Source organism: Schistosoma haematobium, chromosome ZW (genome assembly GCF_000699445.3).
Source record: "Schistosoma haematobium chromosome ZW, whole genome shotgun sequence".
Lineage (NCBI taxonomy): Eukaryota > Metazoa > Platyhelminthes > Trematoda > Strigeidida > Schistosomatidae > Schistosoma > Schistosoma haematobium.
In genome coordinates this window covers 70,259,520-70,276,651 of record NC_067195.1, presented here as the reverse complement: position 1 = coordinate 70,276,651, position 17,132 = coordinate 70,259,520, and the positions used below count along the sequence as shown (strand labels likewise).

The window sequence follows — 17,132 nt, the reverse complement described above, 5'->3', positions numbered from 1 at the left end:
ATTCATCCTTTGTTCATATATCCCCACGAAACTAATATTCAAAAATATATATTATGTTACAAAAGCAGTTTATTTAACCTTGCAAAGTCATGTTAGAACTTATAAAAATTTGTAGTTCTATATAATGAAAGCAATTAATACCTTTCAGATATATTCATTTTCACGATTTCACTTTAAATTTACCGTAGACATAGTGATGAAGATTACTCTGTTTATCTTTAATCTTTGGCAACTGGAGATCTTGTGATCGATTTAAATTACACTGATGCAAAGAATGAAATTATTTCAATTCATATATATTATTTCTTATTTGTTGAATAGGCGAAACGAAATGCACCATATATTTTTAGTGGCCCGGGATCTGACTCCACTTAGACCGTATGAATGATTGCTATTAAAATATATATGTCGCCTATCCTCGTATATTTCATCGACTTAAATAACGTTGGTGAATAACGGAATTAAATAAATCAAATACGAGAATGGATTTTAGAATACACATATTTTGTACACTCACTGATCTGGACAGGAAATGTGAGAAATGAAGCGAATAGAAGAGAGCGAAACAAAATGACGCGCACTGGAGAAGGCGTGTAAGCCAACTCCATTTAATCAAGAGTTAATCAATATTTATAGCCAAATATGTGATGAATGAATTTAGTAAGTTTACACACATATGTGCGCATAAAAAAACAGTCAGGGCTGATAAGTGAATAATCAACAAGGTCAAAACGTGACTCAAGAAGAATGGATAAACTGGCCTGTCCAGAAACTAGAATATGGTGTATGGGCTTAACACAGTAACCAACACTACATATCCTTCGAACTCATCCTAGTATCTGTTCACGAATTATTTGTTTTTTTTTTGTAAACATTAACGGAATAAGATAATTTATTTTAACTAAAATTTCTTTGTTGTCTCCATGTCTACTGTTTATTCAATTTTTTACTGTTTTCACCATTGTTTTGTTTTTCATTTTCAGAGTTTATCAGAAGACATTGAAAATTATCACACAACTATTGAAGAGATTAAATTAAGCGGTGAACAGTTATGTGAATCAGGTAGATGTAAGTAGTACAATGATTTATTTTTAACTAATGATATTTTCAGAAGGGGTTTTGTGGAGATTTTAGTAATTTCAATAGTTGAAATCATGAGTCAATTGAAGCTAGGCCACCGCGGGAAACCTGGAAGAACTGGACGGCCGTTTCGTCCTAGTATGGAGGTCAACCAGGTCTTCTGTGAGATATCAGCTCACTGAAGACAATGGTGTATGGCGGCGCAACTTCGCGGACTGGTTAATGTTAGACATTGACACCGTTGGGTGGCGGCTCAGTATTCTATTGGTTAAGCATCTGACGCGAGACTGATAGGTCCTGGGTTCGAATCCCACGAGACGGGGTCGTGGATGCGCACTGCTAAAGAGTCCCATAATAGGACGAAACGGTCGTCTAGTGATTCCAGATTTTCCATGGTGATCCAGCTTCAATTGACTCATGATCTCAACTGTTGAAATAAATAGTTTAATTGAATTCTTTTATATTATGTCTAGTAGAAACTACCTGGCTTCTCAAAAATTAGCAGATGAAGTGAATAGGAAGTTCATATTACTCTGTGTTTAAAATTTAACTCCTCAAACCACTTAGATTTTATCTACACATTAAGATACAAGGCATAAATTTAAATTGAATCTTTTAGAGTAAATAGATTGTGACCATTAGTAATAATTGTAATAATAATAATAATGACAGTAGAATCCAGTACACATGTTTCCTTCTATTTGGGACTCGTTAGCCGGATGTACCTGCATTCCAGTGTTAATGTTTACACAGGAACTCAAACAAAATGGAATTTATCTATTCAACAAAGATGTTATTAGACGTAAAGATCAAAGTCATTAAGTAGTTTAAAATAAACTTATATGTTAGTATAAGCAAATTATGAGTAATTACCATCATTATAAACTTTATTCCATGTTTTCTTTCCACTATAGTTCTTGTAAATGAAGATTCTATACAAAATCGACTAGTAAATCTAAGTGATATTTATGAAGAACTTCAATCAGATGCAAAACGAAAATTGTTTATTTTAGAATCTGCTTTGCCTGTAGCGCAATCTTTAACATCCTCTGTGAATACGCTTAGTTCACGTTTGCTTAATGTTGAATCACGGCTTAATGGATTACTAGAAAACAATACAAAAGACGTTTCTTCAGCCCAATTAGAAAAGTCATTGATAGATCAATTAGAATATGAAATGATCAATGGACTAGAACCACAATATCAACAAGTTCATAGTCTTTGGAATCAATTAAAACAAATATGTAAACCTATTGATCTGTTTATTAATCCTTCAACATTGACAACAACACAATTCCCTAATCATTCAGATGCTAGACTTGGACATGTAGAACAAATCGATAATGAATTAAGACGATATGATGAATTCAATGAAAAGGTTAGTTTAAATCAGTGTTATATTTTGCATTCCATTCTATCAAAGACTTTATCGAATTCATAAATGTAATATTGTTCGTCATTCAAAATAGATACCACAGTAGAATGCAAGAGCTCATCAACACGATTTGTTAAACATAACTTTCACTTCTAATTGACCCAGTAGCAGAAATATTGAAAACTAGAGAGCTATGAATATCTGTGTCGTCTTAAGTTGACATTGTCAAACATCACACATCTACGACCCTACACAGAATGGAAATTATACGCTTCACGCCTCGTGACAAGCACAAAGTGTTTAAGTCACTGATTCGGAATCTATTGGTCTGCATTTTGAAATTCAGTCAATTTTCACCGTAGAGATATTGTCACCTAACACTTTCATTTGGCTGCTATCTCACTCGCTACCCAGTTAAATTCATAAGCAATGATCTCTCACTAAGGAATTCATCGAAAAGCAACTCATTAGTAACCCCACGATCATTTCTTACTTTCAAATACGACTTAATATGATCGAGTCAAACAATAATGAATGCTCTACTTGGATGACATGTCCTAACCCGACTGTTGATTAACGAAAAAGAAAATATCAATGGTGAGGAATAGTATTTTATAATGCGTACGAAGGTGGACAAATGTGAAAATGCTAGATTAGCTATCGGACATATAGTCGAAAAACTATTTAAACTAATGAGGTCAACATCAATTTTCCATGAATCTGTTGTTAACAAAATATCTTATAAGTAGCAAGTAGTATTCATCATTGTACTATGCGAAAGTCAGTGCATGTCATAAAATCTCATACTGTATCCTACTTGTTTATTCTATGTTGATTGATTTGTCTATTTTTATCTTTTATTTGTACATAGCTTACCGATTTAGCTAAAATTGTTGGTAGTAATCGTCAAAAAGCTAAACAATTAATGCATAAATTAGAAATCAAATCACAATGGTTAGATTTAGCGTTGAAACGTTTTGATCCGAAAATATCCACTGCACCATCATTAGATTGGGATAATTATTCTGATGAAAATCATTTTATAATTAATGAATCATTGGAAAAAATGCCAACTATACGTTCACTTGGTACTGAATTTCCTTATTTAGCTGTTCTACCATATCAACCTGTTATGTTAGATAAACTACATGAAAGAATAGAACAATTTCAAGGGAATTGGAAAAAATATCAAATTGATTTAACTCAATTATGCGATCAAATTCATGATATAATACAATCATCTGCATTATCAACAAGTTCTACTAATCAGAATAGTGCTATAAAATCATCATTATCATCATCGCCTATAAAAACAAACAAATCTTTCGTACCATTTACAACGGATAAATTTTATCATGAATTAAGTGATGCTGTGTCTAGTGTTTCAAAACAAATGATAACACTTGATAATCGGTTAAGTCAAACAGAAATTAAATTTGCTGAAGTTTATCCATTAGCTAAATGTTTTACAACTGATATGTATGAATTTCAAAACTGGCTTCAACATATTGAAGAAGCAAAAAATGAAATCGCTGACAATTTATCAGATTCCAGTGTTACAGTTGATGATTTAGGAGGTAATCGTAAACGAATTGAAATGATTAAGGTAACTTCTAGTGTTTTAAATTGAAATATAACTGATTCATTTTGTTGAAAGACGAATTCGTTAGTTATCTGAAGTCACTGACTAAAAATATTAACAAAATTCCAAAATACTGATATATTCTAGTCTAATCAAATCGAATTACTGAAATGAATGAGGATAATTTATGTACATGGAACCACTCAACAAATCCCTTATCATTCATTTATTAACTGAAATGGAACTCACAAAATATCCTCCACAGTTCCATGATACTCTGAAGTGTCGAATCACTAGACATCGTCAAATTGAAGCTTTTTGTACATAAAATCTATTTTACCTGGAATAAACTAGCAGAATTTAACATTATGTGTATCATCACTTTAAATTGTATATATTTCCTCGGGTCTCTCTATTTTCCTATTGATTTCTTGAAGGCCTAATTTTATGTCATGAGTTAGCAAGCAGTGACCGTTTCCACAGTATAACTTATTACCTAAGTTGTTTAATTGCAGGGGAGCAATAAAAGAGTCACAGTTACACTGGTTTACTTCTTATAGGGTTAGAACTATCAATTGGAAAAATACTTAGTTACTAAAACTTAACTATATATTCTTTATTTTTTAACCGTTATCGATGTTTTTTATAAGGCTCTTCAGTGCGTTGTTGTCGCATCGCCATTGGATATACATGTAAATCTAGGCGTAATCCTATTTCCCTGATGATTGGTTTATAAGAAATTGTATTAAATATTTATTTTCAGTTCATGATATAATTAATCTATACCTTATGTTTATTGCTTATTTTGTAATAGACAATTTTCGGATCACTGTTAAGTATAGGTTTTTAGGTTATTAAATCATTTCACTAAATATCATCAATAATTTGAGTTGGATACGATTATATCAGATATTTTTAGAATTTAGAACTCTGTTTATTTAGGTTTAAGAAATCTTGTTAAAATAAACACATCATTAACTACATACATTACAGCATTCTATCCTATAAGTCTTATAATATGCATGTTACTACCTGGCTATATACATTGAAGTAAGTGTAAATGTAATAAGTTTGAAAAGAAAAATTCCTGAGAATGATAATTAGCCGTGTAAATTACTGAACCACACTTCTTGAAAGTTATTTCTTTATATTAACACAAGAAATACCAACCCTAGAAATATCATTGGACAATCAAAATATAGGAACTAATTTATTATCATCTAACATTCAATATAAAGTCCCTTAGACTAGTGGTTATATTGATCAATGATATATGATCAGCATTAAAGATCAAACGAATATGATACACTTAACTGCTCAATGACTATTCAGTGTAAATAAATATTTTCTTATATCTTTTTAATTCTTATGTTCAGAATTTAGATGACGAGATTGAACGTCAAAAATCTGTATTGGATAGAATTTTAAGAACAAGTGGACCATTATTATCTTTAATTGCTCCAAATGAAGCTAATACTGTTCGTTTACAAGTTAAACAAATCTGTGATCATTATGCTAATTTACGTAAATTGATTAAAACTCGTGCAATCAAGGCAGAAGCCAATTTGAAACAATCAGATGAGGCAAGTTTGTGTATTAGTTTTGTTCTATGTTGTACATCTTCATCTATTTCTACTATACACAGTGAAGAAAAAAACATCTCTAATATTGTCTGTATTACATACGCTCTTGAATGATTTAGAAAAGTTTCTGCCTTTTTTTTCTTAAAGTAATATGGTTGAAGAAAAATTAACCGTACGTTTTTTTTCAGCTGAAGAACAACGGTTAATTACCTGGTAGAATTACAATAATATCTCATTTGGTAATATATCACTTCACAATCTCTTACGTTGTTTTATAAATGATAAGGTGTAGTATAGATCTAGTGTTATATCTTTCTTTGTTCCTCAATGATTTAATCTAGAATATTTTAAAATTGAATGAATAGATTTGAACTTAGACAGTTACTACAATTAATAGTATTGATATTGATAATATAACTGTGTACTTCCTCAAATGTATCATAATTTTCATGTTTAACAATTGTGTGAATGTCTTTCCTGTAATATTTCAGTTTGTCGAGCAATTAAATTCAATGTCAGACCTGTTTTCTGCTATATCAGAACAAGCTGTTAGACTAGGTGTTCCTCTGGAAGTACCTGGTACAACTGTTAAACCGTCCATATTATCTAACGTTCAAAATGAAAGTTCAAAACAGTTACTTGACCAACATCATGCTTTAGATATGTTGGGCCGAATACATTCAATGACAAGTGTTCAACCAGATCATTTACAAGAACATATTAGTGGAACATCTGCTCTTATGGAAGCATTGGAATGTCGTTTACCGGAATTGGAAGCACTTACTATTAGTATTCGTGCTCAATTGGAGTCGAAACCAACTGTCAAAGAGTCGACTACCACACGTGAACCAGGAACAGTTGAATTAATTGAATCGGTTGATTTAGAAGCAGGTTAGTATGATTGTTGTATTGTATTCTCCATAGTCCCTTCTTCAGTGTTGCTCATGTTCTGTAGATAAATTAACGTATTCTTTCCTCTCTCAAATAGACATTGGTTCATACAAGGTTCATCTGAAAGCGGTACTGAAGAGTCCACTACCTGAACGAAATAGGTGTCCAGTACTCCAGATTTTCAGTGATTGTCTAACTAAAGTCAGTCCATAATGTAAACAACAAACTGAACAACTTATTCACATTATTTATTGAATTGATTCTCTGAAAATTTTGCTGAACTCTGGGACTTTTCCTGAAAATCGCATACATTTCAAAAGTATTTACTGTTTATTATATCAGGGTTTGAAGCACCGCTGAGTTGGAGAACTCCAGTACTACTTACCGATTAGCTAGCTTAAAAATACTGGGTGTTGTAACTTCAGAAATTAAAGTTACTGACTTCCAGTAAAACACTATTCCTAGATGTACGGGATTATGTTGTAATTGTACGTCAGATACTACTCGGAAATAAAAATTGTTAAAATTTAAATTTTGTTTATCTGTACAAGCCAAATTATTCTATTCAGTCAGGTTTAGTGGAAACTTCTGACTGTTCTACTATTTCTCTTTCTAAACTTACGCAACGTATTTATTTTCCAGGCCAATTGTATGCTTTACATAGTTCCAGTAAGCATTTATGGTGCATGTTTTGTATAATTTAGATAATTTTGTTTTCTGTTAGTATACATTTATAGATATGCATATATTCTTTCTTAATGGCTACAGAGTTGAATGAAATGACTGCGACAGTCTATTATTCATTTAAAAGCATGCTTAATTGGTGATAGTAATTTTATTTAATGGTTAATAATTAAATGTAAGCACATGTTATTAACACAAAACTAACTGTGTAAATATAATTTTCACATCATACTGCAGTTAGCCAGAAAACCGTTAGAAATCAAGACGTATTAGATAACTGTTTTGTTCTGGTTTAGAGCTCCTCATTGGCGTACACTAGTGACAACGCATAGGATTTAATACAAACTATTTAGAGTTGCAGCGAGTAGATTAACAATTGATCTGATGATCCACATTTTCAAATTTAGTAGGTTAGTGATATAAATTGATGGCTATCCGTTGGTACTAGTGACTTATTACTATATACATGTATATAATCTGAGTCGGAAGATGAGATGTTCCCAAAAATATTAGACCACTGTGGAAATCAACTTAAATTCTGAATTTTCACAAACTTCAAATTATAAGGTGTTAGTTTGTTGGCGTAGCCGACAGAAAAACAGTCAGAGGGAAATTTCACCTATGAAATAAGTGAAGGATAATGAATTTTCAGTGAATACAGTATATCGAAAAATAATACACAAATACGTCAAGTATGAATTTTAGTTACAAACACGAAATAGATGAACGTTGTTCCACAATTAAGCAAGACATCCAAGGTAAATTGAACTTCAAGGAATGAAATTCGAAAGAAGGAATACATTCTGAAAGAACAAAGAGATACTGTTACAAGTAAAAGATAAACAAAAATATTTGAATAAAAGCACAAGTGGATGGGATAGGTAGTTCATTGAGTTAAAAATACAACAAATGTTCTCAAACTACTGAGGATTATTAAGTAGTACTGAGTTTACGTGTATATCCTTTTTTTGATGTTTCACTATTGAGGATTCTGATTATTCGAATAATTATTCTCGACAGAGGTCGTTTATGTCATTTTGTACATGATCGTTTTTCTTGATGAAAAAAGTAGTCGTTTTCTTATATCTATCCAGTCTGTTTATATGTATCGAGGTTTATCAACATATAATCACTATTTTGTTCTCGTTATTTCTAAACCAATTCATAAATGTTGTGCAGTTTTAGAATTTTCCGTAATCAGTCCTTTTAACTATTCAATTGTAACATATTTCTCATCCCTACGTTCAATTAAAGGGTCTGCATGTTAAATGTACTGATTACTTATCGATACCTTATAATTTCAATGGATGGGGATTTTATTTTGTTTTACTTTATTATTTGTTGTAATTTTTCCTTTATTAACATTTTTGTTTTTGTACTGAAATGCTGTTAAAAGAATACTTTTTTATGTTTATGCACCCTTTCATTTTATAAATATGTACATGTGAATGTGTTTGTGTGTATATATTTGTTCTACACGATTAGTTAGATAGTCAGTATGGCATCGTGGAGATTGTTCAATTTCCTTGAAATTATGAATTGATCTAAGTTGGATCAACACTGAAAACCTAGAGAAGTACCATACTAGTATAAAACAGCCGTACAGTTCTTCCAGATTTTGAATAGTGGTCTAATTTAGATCGACTCATGATTTAAATGTAGTTAAAAGGTGTTCTCTAGTCGTTAATTGACTCCAGTTAAATAAAGGCGAATAGAATATAAGATCTTATTACTTCGCATACGTGCACTTACTCAGACGCATTAGTAATTACAGTATAAAATAAGTTAAATACAAAGTGTGTTCTGGATACATATATTTCATACATTCGAACATTAAGAAGCAGACAAACAATGAGAGATGTGGTGAATAGGTTGATCATTGGATTTGATAACATACACTAATTTTTTATACCCAATCTAAGAAATACAAGTAAATAAAATGACACACACGTACTAGTATGCACACGTATAAATATGCTCAAGATGAAAAGTAAATAATAAGTAAATAAGCTGAATATAAGGTGTACAGAATACTCAATGACTCGTCTGTCCACAAACTGGAATAAACTCATATAGGAGTTATTGTAGAGTCGCTAGAATTGTCTGGTATATTCATGAGAACGAATAAATAATATAAGTCGAATTTATCCCGGTCATGCACTAGTATTTGTAGTTTCATGTTGTTGCTATTTTACTGTTGTCGTCTTCGTTATTTCTGTTGTTGTTTCCCTTGCCATTCAAAACATCAATACTTTGATCACAACTTCTCTCAACTAATGAGCCTCAAATAAGACGAAAAAGGCATAGTTAGTTTCTATCTAAACCAGCGATAATATAATTCAGTTCGACTTTAAAAAAGGAACAATCACTTATAACTTTATATCATCACACTAATGCCGGGATTATCATGAAAATTTAGCTAGTTGAAAAGAGTATAAAACTATTTTAATGGAAGATTATTTGAGTTTACATTATTTTGAAGCATAGAATGTAGCCACTCCAACGCTTCATTCCATTCAATGGCACGTCAGTTGACTTTCATCCTTGATGAAAACTGACATGAATGCTACCATCATTATTCATATAAATTAGTATTGAAAGAGAGGAATAATTATTATGTGGTGTGTGCTACTGATGTCGACAAATATAAGTAGTATGTATTACCAATCGAAAGTGGGACGCCTGGCGTCAGAAGATTGAGAAGATCGAAGAGAAGAGAACGAGAACAGAAAGCGATTGGTATGGAAATGAAGAAAAAATAAATTCCGAAACAATTAATTGAAATTTTGCAAATAAGGTATTTATTGTGTGGTTCTCAGATTTTATTAAGAGATTGTGTAATTTCATGCTCTAATACATCTAGTGATCACCGTTTGTGTTCTTGTTGACCACGATAGCTTCTGTAAGATTTATAATTGATTCCTCACAACCATTAAATAACTTATATTTGTAATATGTGTATCTTTCTGAGACTGTTATGTATATAGTTTTAGGTCAACTAGTCTCAAAAATTCATTACCACATAGTAAGAAAAGTTCTAATATTTATAGTATTTTCTTTCTAATAAGATTCATAGAGTTTTCTTTACTCTACTTCTTATTATTTATCATTATTATTTATTAGTTTTGAAAAATGCTGACAAACTTCAAACAGATTGGATACAATTACATAACAAATTAAATTCACGTGTAATTACACTACAATCAGCTTACAAAACATCATCAGAACAATTTTGGCCAATTATTTCAGATCTAAGAAATAGATTAGATAAAATTAAAGAATCATTAAATATTATTGGATCAGGTTGTAGTTTAAATGATCCGTGTATTCGACGTGATCCACTTGATTCAAATAGTTATAAAGAACAATGTAAAGATTTATTTGAATTAAGAGAAGAATTGAATGATATAAGTCAACAATTGAATGAATCCTATGAAGCTGGTCAGAAATTGATTAATTTAATTAATGGACAAATGACTGACAATTCAATACAATCATCGCTATCACAAACATCACTAATGCCAACAATAATGACTGATAGCTTTAGTTTAAGACGAGATGAAGAACAAGCTATACGTAATGAAGTTGATTATGCTTTGCATGGCTTAAAAGTATCACAGGAACATCTTGTTGATAAATGTGAATGTTTAATTAAACAACTCAATGAACGTGAATTATGTGCCTCACAGTTTAAGGTAGGTCAATAATTCTTTTCTTTTAAAGAAGTGATCATATCTAGTCTATATTGATTTGTTAAACTCTTCTCAATATTCATTATATGTGAAAATTATATTTGAAATAATCTCAGTGATTGAAATTTTAATAATTCCAACGTTTCGTCCAGCACACTTGTCTGGACTTCTTCAGGATAACACTCAAAATCATCAAAGAAACACATAGCGTTTTAAAGAGAACTGTGCGTTTTAATAATCAAATCAGATCAAATCTATACTGTGTTAATCTAATCATATTTAGATGCTGACTTTAGTAAAAAGGATAACATTGGTCAGTTAAATGCGAATTATGTGAAAGTTCACGATGTGAAAATAAATAACTGAATGAATTGTGTGTATGTGAGTGTTTATGTCTGTGTAAGTTTGAGTTATTAATATTAGATATTCTGTGTTAACTTGTTTTTATATGAAGGAAAGATAAAAGTGCAAGTTGAAGGTTGAAAAATCATTTTCTGAATCATCGATGTGCCTATAAAATGAAAATTATCAAATACACAGTTATCAGTTTAGGGGTTGTGGAGATTGTTAAATTTTTGATTGAAATCATGAGTCAATTGAAGCTAGACCACCATCAGAAACCTGGAAGCACTGGACGGTCGTTTCGTCCTATTGCGGGACTCCTCAGCAGTGCGCGTCCACGATCCCGCACCTCGCGAGATCCGAACCCGGGACCCATCAGTCTCGCGCCAAGCGCTTAACCAACTAGACCACTGAGCCGGCATCTAATGGCGTTAATGTCTAACCTCAACCAATCCTCGAAATTGTGCGACCATTCTCGGAGTTCTGGTGAGAAGCCGTGACCAGTGGAGTTAATCCGCGTCAGGTGGAAACAGGTGTCTGCCCCAGTACAATGGCAGATGGTCGCGCAATCTCGTGGATTGGTTGATGTTAGACATTAACACCATCAGATGCCGGCCCAGTGGTCTCGTTTGTTAAGCGCCTGGCGCGAGACTGATAGGCTTTGAGTTCGAATCCCGCGGAGTGCGGTATCGTGGACGCGCACTGCTGAGGAGTCCCATAATATAACGGAACGGCCGTCCAGTGCTTCCAGATTTTCCATGGTGGTCTAGCTTCAATTGACTCATAATTTCAATCAAATACACAATTGTATTGTTAAAATAACCCACATTAACTTCAGTCAAAATAACGATGCATGTAAAATAAACAGGTTGGATAGAGAAAAGGTCCAATTACTTGTTAACGAATATTTGCCATGTAGTTGAATACCATCCTTTCTGTTCATATTGTTCTTATTCGCTCATATATACAGTGCTTCTGTTGTCAATCTTTCCTTATGAGTGTTAAAACCTTTCTGAAGTATTCTCGTCCCTTCAAAATTGATCTTGTGTCATGTTTCCAACGCCATCGCCGACTTGTTCTCAAGTTTCTTTAGGTCAACCGAGGATTTGAGAACACTTTTCAAACATCGTTTGTGTTCCTTCAACCTCACATTCAATTGTCTTGAAGACTATGAAACTCATTTAGTCACTTTCCCAACATAGCCTGTAAACTTCTATCGTCAGCTTATTACTTACATAATAGACATATTTGTGCTAATTAGCTTGGTTTCATCAATCTTCTGAATACGATACTTTGACTGATGATTTTCATAAATGATGCACAGTATTCAAAACACATCCTTGTCAAAGTTTCCAATTGTTGTGAAGAACGACCACAACATTTCAAGCCCTCTAACTGTAGATACTTTAAATTATGATTTCATTGTCATACCTTACAGCTAATTCTTTGTGCATCTCATCAGGAAACATGAAGCATCAACCAAACTCTGTTGAAAATCTACATAAAAACACATTATTCTTGCTAACATTCATTTCTTAGTTCCAATGCTAAAATTATTCATCACCTGTTTCCTATAATAGTCGACGGCCTATGCTCCTCCACGAGGGGTAACAGGCTTAAGTAAGTGTTTTCTATAATATATTTGTTAAGTGCCAATGAGTAGAAAATTAAATTTCTGACGTTCCGTGATGTAGTATAGCCCAATTCTTCATAGAATAACAATAATAAGCAACAAATTAAATTAACACAACTTTAAGTAGTACAAAGAAAGCAAAACAGAATATCTTTAGTATAATCAAAATTGAATATGTTTGATCAAGTTATTTTGATCATGGTTATTCTATGTGCGATCTAGCTGTGTGTATTTGTGTATGTGTTAGTGAGTGTGGAAAATGTGATATTTATATGTTTGTATGTTTGTTTATGATGTTAGATGTGAATAGGATTAATTGTACTGATAAATGGTCCATAAAGGATGGATCGTTAAGCGCGGTTTCGTTTAACGAAATTTGAAATACTTCAGCCAATCGCATTTCCTCATAATTAGAAAACTTTTTTTTAATTATCTTGATATAATTAATATCGAGTTGATGGTTTTTAAAGATAGAATGTATTGATAGCTCTAAATTAATTTGTAGAAATTCTAGTTTTGCGAGATTATTTAGAGGTCTTTTGTATAGATTCAATGTTCTTTGGCACGAGTCACGAATTCAGACTCCAGACTATACAATGCCTTACAGTCTACACATCCTTGTCTGTAGACACAATCGTAATTACACTAACAAACTTAATCATTTGAGTGCCCTCTATAATTTACTGGCAGAACATAAAAATGAGCTCTCCTAAAATTATGGGTCCAAATGATGTAACTTTTCGAAGGTTTCTTCACAAATGTTACCCCCCCCCTCTAAGTGCTAGTCCGTATCTTAAAAAGTCGGTACTTTCAGTAATAAAACTTTAAGCAAAACCTATTTACCTTGACTTATGTAAAGAATCACATATATGAACTACATCCACACAAAGTTTCCATCTCATAAAAATCTTAATTATTATAACTTAGCATCATATCATACATTAAATTCAAGTGTTTCACTTGAATTTTACCGGATTAATAAGTCTAAGCACAATAGATACACTCCAAATTTCATTGTATATTCGTAGTTACTTAAGTGTTTATAAAGTAGTATATACAAATAGGGGAAAAATACGCGAATGATGCAAGCATCATGTATATATATGCCTTTTTCCCAATCTTCTTTTTTTTATTCTAGTCTGATTTAATAAATTTAATAAAATGGTTGACGGAGCAGGAAAGTGTATGGGATAATTTTCAGCCTATATCAAATAATGTTGATATTGTTACGAAACAATTAGATGAAATTGTTCAATGGAATGATAATTTAATGAATAAACATTCCGAAGTTGAAGCATTAAATTGGTTAGCTGGAAAATTGATGTCTAATACAGATAATGAACGTTTTGCTTTGGATGATACAAGTAAGAAAAATTAATTAACAATTTTACTTATGACTAATTCAGACCATGTGCTTTGTTGTCTTTTAAATAAGTGGTTTCCTATGTACTATTTAAACTTGTATTCATTTAATGTCGGTTATTTATTTACTCTGAAGAAGTGGCTTACATCAAGTGACGAGACCTCAGAAATACGATTTTTTATTCATTGGGATATAACAAAAATATGTCTATTAATAAGTGGTTTTGTTGGGGAAATCCGTAGTATTAATCAAATGTTTTCTACTATTAAAGGTAAATGATACAACACCATTGTGCATTACTTTTATTAAGTTTGCAAAGTAACAAAACAAAATGTCAGAAGCATATTCACAACCATAAAATAATCAGTATTATATTATGAAGAGGATGACCAACGATATTTAGAGTCCTCTTGTGGGGATCGGTAATATGTCAAGCGCACATAGGTTATTCTAGACTCTGGACAAACCAATCTATTCATTCTCTTCAAGCCACATTTTTACCCTATCACTCATTGGCTTAGTAACCCTGGCTATTTTCTATATGATCGTATGTGCGTGCATTTATTATCTTACTCATCACATGTCTGTAACTTATTTTTTGTTTAACTATAAATATAGATTCACACTTGCTTAAATCGAGTTAGCTCACATGCCTTCTCTGATCCGTTTCGCTTTGCTCTTTCCTCTTCACTTCCTTCATTCAGTCTCTGATTGTCCGTTCAGATCAACGATTGTGTGAAATATATGTATTCAAGCTTCATTCTCGTATTCGTGTTATTTAATTCCGTTATTCACTAATTCGAGTTAAGTCGATGGTCATATACGAGGGTAGCCGGGATGTATAATTCAATAACAATCATTCATACGATCGAACTGGAGTCATATACAGGGCCACCACTAATGTAGTCAACCTATCGACAACAATCACTCGTTCGATCCAATCGGCGTCAAAATAAAGGACCTTACAAAACTCTATATTTTCTGATCAAACCGTAATCAGAATGTACTCTAGCTTTTTTTCGGAACCAGTAGTTTTTTTAGTTTCTGGGGTCACTTTATGAATAATTTGATAACCGTTCGACTTATTACTTTATCGCTGCAGATTGAGTGTTCCATAATCCTTTATATATGACTATTTTATTGTTTGTAATCCGATGTAATGCAAACAGTATATTATCAATAGCATTGTCCACATCACTGACTTTCCTTGAAGTACGATCAAGTCTCTTTCGTCAAGATCTTTTGGTGGCCCGTGATCTGACTCCAATTAGATCGTATGACCGATTGTTATCGACTTATATATGTAGCCAATCCTCGCATTTAATTATCGACTTAACTCGTGTTAGTGAAATACGAGAATGAATTTTTGAATTCGTATATTTTGTACAATCATTGATCGGAAAGCGAAGGTGAGTCAACTCACACACGTACGCTTAAATAACAAAAGTCAAGGTTGATAAACAAATAAGTCACAGGGTAACAATGTGGCTTGAGGAAAATAAATAGATTGGTCTGTTCAGAGGCTAGAATAACCTGTGTGCTTGACATAGTACCAGCCCCTACAATCTATCCTTTCCATTCTTCTGTCCACCTTGTTGGTAATTTGCGGAGTATTATACCGTTATTGTTTGATTAATATGTGATAATCGTATGACTAGTGTTGGAGACGGTTGGGAGAAAGTTAGGGGCAGCCAAACCAAAACGTGGCATCAGTGCTTGAAGTTACTAACGTCTGATCTGAGCCATATTGGTAGATGCAGACTACTTGGTTGGGGGCCGCGTGACTGTCGTAACCAACGGTTGGAGACTCTGAGTGACATGGCTCAGAATCTATCACAATAGCGTAAGTGTATACACTCTCTGTCTTCCCTTAAACTAAGAGATTAAAATCACTTCATATCTTTCTTTCTACGAACTAATTCTTTCTTCCTGTACTATATCCTTATATGCAATCTTTCTCCTATATATTACCACCATTGACTTAACTACTTTTATGAATCCGGTGTTCATCTTGTTGTGCTAATGAGGTATGGCAACTTGGACCGATGTATATATATGCCTGGTCTTACGTTGTAGCTTACTGACTGACCGATAGTTGTATGAAATTTGTACTCGGAAGTGAATTAGCGATTTATACACTTTATATCCAATAAATTACTATGCACATTACATGCTCATTACATTTTATTCCATTTTACTGATTTTTTTACAGGCGATGACGGAACATTTCCAGTACAAAATACTACATCATTACAATCTGATCTAACTGTAGCTAATCGACGATGGGACAATTTATTAGATTCCGGCAATAGTAGACGTCATCGTTTACAAACTGTTCTACTTGGTTTAGGTGAATTTGAAAGTGCTATTGATGGATTAATTAAATGGATTGATCAAATGCAAACAGCTGTAGATCAAATACCTATACGTCGGGCAAATATTCGAGGATTAGAAGCTGATTTAGCACGCATTAAAGTAAGTCACTTGTTTCTTGAGTTCGATAACCTTTTTGTAGTTAATATTTCACCATTCTTTTATTTTGTTATATTGATAGTATGATGAACGAATGGGATAGAAACGTTAATGCTATAAATCTTCTAAGCTTATATTAATTATAGTGAAGTGTTGATGGCTTGAAAATCATTTTAATTTCCTTAGTCAGTAGTAACGTTAATTCTCATCAACACTTTATTTAACTACTATTTATACCAATCTCTTTTTGAAAAAAAAACTGCTTCTTTATGACGGATGGGTTATTACACTACTTAATACGCGTTGGTAATACAAATATCTAGTTAACAGTTCCTATTAATTCATTTTTTGTAAAAAAAAAATGGATATTACTGGAACATACGTATTACTCAAACAATTTGCTTAACTTAGAAAATGTCTTCTGGAATTCATGCA

The 17,132-nt window shown here is 32.4% G+C and overlaps 1 protein-coding gene across 1 annotated transcript in view; it reads left to right on the top strand.

Annotated features, from left to right (window-relative positions):
* Positions 1-17,132, top strand: part of MS3_00010478 (uncharacterized protein) — a gene marked incomplete at both ends in the record, with an annotated part of 178,673 nt that overhangs the window by 134,227 nt on the left and 27,314 nt on the right. Inside the window, 9 exons of the mRNA XM_051218846.1 lie at positions 984-1,068; positions 1,995-2,458; positions 3,327-4,061; positions 5,414-5,620; positions 6,112-6,511; positions 7,154-7,180; positions 10,319-10,890; positions 14,001-14,226; positions 16,438-16,700. Coding sequence (XP_051072340.1) covers positions 984-1,068; positions 1,995-2,458; positions 3,327-4,061; positions 5,414-5,620; positions 6,112-6,511; positions 7,154-7,180; positions 10,319-10,890; positions 14,001-14,226; positions 16,438-16,700 — 2,979 coding nt within the window. The remainder of the gene's footprint in view (positions 1-983; positions 1,069-1,994; positions 2,459-3,326; positions 4,062-5,413; positions 5,621-6,111; positions 6,512-7,153; positions 7,181-10,318; positions 10,891-14,000; positions 14,227-16,437; positions 16,701-17,132) is intronic.